The sequence below is a fragment of the Austrofundulus limnaeus genome, unplaced genomic scaffold (genome assembly GCF_001266775.1).
Source record: "Austrofundulus limnaeus strain Quisiro unplaced genomic scaffold, Austrofundulus_limnaeus-1.0 Scaffold122, whole genome shotgun sequence".
NCBI classification, from domain to species: domain Eukaryota; kingdom Metazoa; phylum Chordata; class Actinopteri; order Cyprinodontiformes; family Rivulidae; genus Austrofundulus; species Austrofundulus limnaeus.
The window spans coordinates 1,425,524-1,431,436 of NW_013952524.1; the positions used below are offsets into that span (position 1 = coordinate 1,425,524).

Sequence of the window (5,913 nt, forward strand, 5' to 3'; positions counted from 1 at the left end):
GGTGAAAATTTCATGTCATTAGCACCTCTAGTAATATATTTACTGAGAAAAATGGTGACGTGTTCAATACTTATTTTACCCGCTGTATATGTGTTTTAGCCACTAAGGAGAGGTGTGATTTATCAAGAGCAGATGATAAATCACTCAACAGACCTCTAAAAAATGTGTCCCCTCTCTTCTGAGATGATGGTTACACCCTTGAGTGAAGGCACCAGCAAAATATCTGGTTTTCTCCTGCTTTTGTTAAACTGTCTGTTGGAGCTCTTTAGCTGTACAGAGAGGCTGCCTATCACTGTGAATGTGAGTTGAGATCTTCTCCTCATTGGTCAGTCAGCATGAGGCGGGTCAGGTGACTGAGAGGGTTGCCTAATGTCAAGCGTTGCTTTTGTGTAAATGGAGGACACTTCCCTCGATCTCAATGTAGTGGGTCATGTTTACCAGATTATACTAACGTGTTTTGTTTTTATAGCATCATGTGAAGGAGTGTCCTTGACAAGAGAACATAATAGTGTATTTGTTGTTCTATGAGCATTTGTACATCAAAATACCCTTAGAATTTGAAGTATTGAGTATATTTACTAAATATTGCAATAATTTACTCTGTATTTTGCCAGACTGGTAATGCTGGGGTTGTGATGATGGGGCCCTTGAATATTGTTGCCCAGGGTACAGGGAAGTGTTAATCCAGCCCTGGGGCAGCTGKAAGTACTGTGATTCGTGTTGATGTATTTTATCATACCTGCTGAGGTTCTGGACTTTGTGCCATGACAGTTTGGACTCCAGCTGTCGATGTGCCAGAGCAATAACCCTGAAGCCCTGCCTCGTGTAGCTCTCCAGAGTCTCTGTGAAACTCTGTGGGACTGAAGGGAAGGACAGTGACACCTGAGGACAAGCACACCTGGGCGTGCTGCACCTTGTTTCAAAGTTTCAGAAGAATAAACGTCTGACCTGTGAGCGGTTTGCAAAGGCCGACAACTACCTCCGGGGCCCCCTTCAGGAAGGCTTCCATGTGCTTCTCCCCCAACCTCCTGACCACCACACTCATCCTCTGTAGCACCGAAGAGAAGGGGAACTGACGCACAATCCCGATCTCATAGGACTGTGGAGCAAAAATCCCAAACTGATGCAAACTGTTTCTACAAAGTGTTTCAGCTCTTAATAAAATCTGTGAACGTTTCTCACAGCAGGTGAAAAGTTTGAGTATTTTCACACACATTTGGTTTTCATACATYCTGATATTCAACCTGGAGTACACAATCTGTTACACAACCTGTACAAATAAAAGTTAAATAAATAAAATACATACACAAGGTTTGCTTCTTTTAAACTAAGCTTCTTTCCTAACATTTCAAACCTAACATTCCCAGAATCTGGTTTCTTGGTAAAAAAAAAAAAAAAGGTGCTGACTGATTCTTTAGACTGAGTTGCATTTGAAATGTTGTGGGTAAATGGAAGGCCGGCCCCTGGCATAGGCAGTTTAGGCAAATGCTAAAGGTGCCATCCATCTAGTGGCAACTTGGAACCTGTTTTTCAGCTGTTTTGTTCCTACATGAGGTGTCATATGGTGAATTAAAGTATCAGATGATGTATTATTCAGTGTGTTAATAGAAAACAAAAGAACAATAACAGAAGTTTCAGTTCTGATCTCAGACTACTCAGTTCTACTTTTAGAAAATACTGATTTTATGTTTTATTAATCCCAAGAATTTAATAAAAGACTCTTCAAATATCTGGAAAATGCAGTTTATAGTAGATCTTTTAAAAAATTATCTAGGTAAGTATACCCTTGAACCCCCCTAGAACTCCTTCACTCCACAGCTGCTGGTTAATATGAACAGGTGTTCCTCATTATGTCAGCAGATGTTGGCAGGTATGAGGCAAAAGATACACTACTCACAAAAAGTTAGGGATATTTGGCTTTCAGGTAAATTTTATAGAAAATGTAAAAAGTTCACGCTACAGTGATATCATATATGAAAGTGGGCCATTTACCATATTTTTCGGACTATAAGCCGCAACTTTTTTCCTGAACTTTGAACCATGCGGCTTATAGTCCGGTGCGGCTTATATGTGGATTTTTTTCTTCAGCCACCATGGGGCTCTTATGCTCCATTTGCTTCAACCACTCGATTCAAAAAAAGAAGAAAAAGAAGAAAAAAAAGAAAAAAGCGATCCTTCCAGAGCCGACTGTTGACCAGGAAGCAGCAATTTAAAGATAGTCAATGGCCAAAAACTCATAAAAGGGGATAAAACTGACATTTTTCACGGTGGAATCTGACTGATAAAAACTTTGGAGCTTAATCCAGGACCAGTTTGTGGATAAATGTCGAGTGAAGAGCTGCTGACTTTTTTTTCTGCATTGCACTCCCCGGGGAAGGAATCCCATGCAGTGACGTACGCTGGAGGGGGAGGGCTTTCCCAGCAGCTGACTGACKTGGATAAATCATTCACAAAAACTGGCCGAATGCGAAGAGCGACATTTCCTGATGTCTGCCAGTGGATCCTAACAGCGTGGAGCAGAGTGAACGAGTCCACCATCACAAATGGGTTCCGAAAGGCTGGACTGCTATGTGAAGCGGGCACCACAGCTTCAGAGCCAGCCCGAGAGGACAGCGACACAGAAACTGAACAGGTACCGATGTGTGACGCAGCTTGTTTAACTCTGACACTGAAGACGAGGATTTTGACGGTTTCAGTGTGCCGGAGGACGATGAATGAGACTTTTTGTTGGACCAGAAACGGTTAAAGAAAACGACCAAAATAAGGCCAGTTAAATGAACCGTATTCCTCCGAACTTTACCGGTAATTTCTAAAGGTTTGCTTTTTATGTTTTAATTCCAGACCTCTCGCCTTTTTTTCCGGAGAGTTTTTTATTATTATTATTATTATTATTATTTTGTACCGATGTACTTGCCAACCTTTTTCTTAAAAATAAATGTGATGTTGAATTCACTTTTTTGACCACAATTTTGGGTGTACTGTTTTGTTTTTGTTTTTACTGATGGGGGGTGGGGGGTGCGGCTGTTTTTGTTTTTACTGTTGGGGGGTGGAAGGTGTGGCTGTTTTTGTTTTTACTGATGGGGGTGCGGAGTGCGGCTTATAGTCCGGTGCGGCTTACTGTATATGTTGATGTTTGCGCGTTTTTTTTTTAAAATGGCGGGTGCAGCTTATAGTCCGAAAAATACGGTAAGTAAAAGAATGCACTGGTGATTTCCTCATCTCAAACAATTTATTGAAACAAAAATTAACAACAATGGTGGGTACACCACAACAAAAAAATTCAACGTCTCAATAACTTGTCATGTGCCTTTGAGAATCAATTTCAGCTTGACAATGACATCTCATGCTGTTCACAAGTGTACTTATTGTCTGCTGGGGCATGGCATCCCACTCTTCTTGAAGGGTAGCCCTCAGGTCTTTGAGGTTCTGGGGTGCAGAGTTTCGAGCAAGTACAAGGCAACTCAGCTGATCCCACAGGTTTTCAATTGGATTCAGGTCTGGAGAAAGTGCAGGCCATTTCATTTGAGGTACACCAGTCTCCAATAGCTGTTCCCTGATGATGCGACCTCGATGAGCTGGAGCATTGTTGTCCATGAGGATGAAATCAGGCCTGTGTTGTTCATGTAGGGGCACAATCACTGGATTAATGATGTAATTCAGGTAGTATGGGCTTGTCACTGTACCATTCACAAAGTGTATGGCAGTTCTGTACCGACTGGAGACACCTGYCCACACTGTAACACCGCCACCACCAAAAGCTTGTCTGGTGACAACAGTGGCTGATGCTAATCCTTGACGTCGCCAACATCGCTGGCGGCCATCATTTCTGCTCAGTGTGAATCGACTTTCATCAGAGAATAGCACTGAGTCCCACTGGTCCCTCGTTCAGCGTAAATGCACCCTGGCCCATGCAAGACAATGACGCCTGTGTCTGGTACCCTTGCAGCTCGTCTAGCACGCAGACCACGCTGATGGTAAAATGGTTTCGAATGGTCTGACATGACACTTGGGTGCCTCTCACCTCCCTTAACTGTGCCTGGAGTTGAGAGGCATTCATTATCTGGTTTCTCAGGGCATTGTTCACAACGTAGCGGTCATCAGCATGGGATGTGGTCAAAGGATGTCCACTTCTACACCTTTCTGTGACTCTTCCAGTCTCTCGGTATCTCTGTTGCAACCTGCTAATGACACTCTAAGCTCAGTGGCCACATCTGTCTGAGAACGTCCTGTTTGAAGCATCCCAATGGCAAGGTACTGTTGATCCATTGTTAGGTGTTGTCTTGGTCTCATGATGTCAAAAAGTGAACAGCATGATGGGGACGATTGTTTAAAAATCAGCTTTAATTGAACCAGGACATTTATTGGTCGATTCAACGATCAATCACCTGTTGTGAATTTTGCCGTTAAGCTCCTCGTTAGAAAACAGCAACTTGTGCAAAAAGAACTGAAACATTGAACAGTTGGATATATGCATTCAAAAGCTTAGAGAAGGTCACATTAAGTTCACCTGTAAAGGTTTAAATGCATTTTAGGCTCGTCCTGAAATTTCACCCAAAAGCCAAATATCCCTAACTTTTTGTGAGTACTGTATTCTGTTTCAAATGAATTACATTGTTAATTGTTTTAATTGGACAACCTGGTTTCTAAAGATAAAAAAATATCAAAGACAAACTATTTAATTTGATGTGAATTGTTCTAAATAGGCAGTGAGATTTAGAAAACTGCACAAGATGCGCCACACACTCCAACACCTGAAATCTTGCCTAGGGTCAGTCCTGGGTAAATGTGAAAAATATGGACTGAATAAAATATGATTTGAATTGTAACTCGTTCCAGTGTCCTGAGATGAGTTTAGTTGTGATATTGTGGGTTATATAAGTAAATAGCAGTGAACTGTACCATCGCTGTACCTGGTTATGGACTTGTTGGTTCTGATTGGCTTCGGTGACTTTGGGCTTTGGAGGTCGAACAACAGTGGGCATTAACGGATTGTGAAGAGCAGTCTCTTCCTCTGTTGGCTCTTCTAATATCTAAACAAAAACAAAACTGCAGAATAATACTCAGTGATACGTTCAGTCATCAGGCAGACTCACACCATGATGTCGTCTAATCCATTAGTACAAAACTTGTTTTGTTAAGAGGCTAAAGACACTAAACCCATCTGTTCTCACCCAGCCTGTAGCCACAAACATCTTGAGGTCTAAGGGGTCTCCAGAGAGCTCCCCGTCTATGTTGGTCAGTGAGTGGCAGGTTGCCATACAGGCTACAAACAGAGTGTTTACCAGATGGCCCTCGGTTGCTTCTTGCTCTGGTGGAGAAAAACTGTAATGAAGATGAAAGATAAAAAATAGAAACACTTGAGTTGAAACTAGAAAGAAGAGTTTTATAAACAACACGAGTTCCATAAAATACATCATATGTTCATTTAATCCAGTTTATGAGGTGTAATATCAGTAGAGTAAATTCTAAATAAAGTCTTTCAGCTGATCCTTTGAGGGGTCGCCACAAAGAATCTTTTGCCTTCATCTCATCATCACCCTCTGTCACTTCAACACTCAGCTACCCTCCTTTATGACATCTATTAAGAGTTTATGTGCTCTTTCTTCATCCTTTACTCCCTGGCAACTTCATATTCCCCATTCTTTGCCCAATAAATCCACTTTCCCTCCTCTGCATGTGTCCACACCGTCTCAGCATCATCTCTCTGACTTTGGCTGTCCCAATTTGTAGACACCTACTCACGTGTCTGACAAAACCCAAAAAAAGTCGGGTGCATCTGAGTATACTACGCAGCAGATGGTATCCCAGAATTTATTGTACAGTCAGCAAATTAAACACAAAAACAAAATGATGGTGGACTTTTTCTTATTTTATGGCTTGAGTGTGTTTTTTTTTTTTTACATGGAGTTTGGA

The 5,913-nt window shown here is 41.7% G+C and overlaps 1 protein-coding gene across 1 annotated transcript in view; it reads right to left on the minus strand.

Annotated features, from left to right (window-relative positions):
• Nucleotides 1-5,913, minus strand: part of LOC106522180 (probable cation-transporting ATPase 13A3) — a gene marked incomplete at both ends in the record, with an annotated part of 44,183 nt that overhangs the window by 14,085 nt on the left and 24,185 nt on the right. Inside the window, 4 exon segments of the mRNA XM_014015083.1 lie at nucleotides 740-860; nucleotides 949-1,099; nucleotides 4,911-5,030; nucleotides 5,172-5,322. Coding sequence (XP_013870537.1) covers nucleotides 740-860; nucleotides 949-1,099; nucleotides 4,911-5,030; nucleotides 5,172-5,322 — 543 coding nt within the window.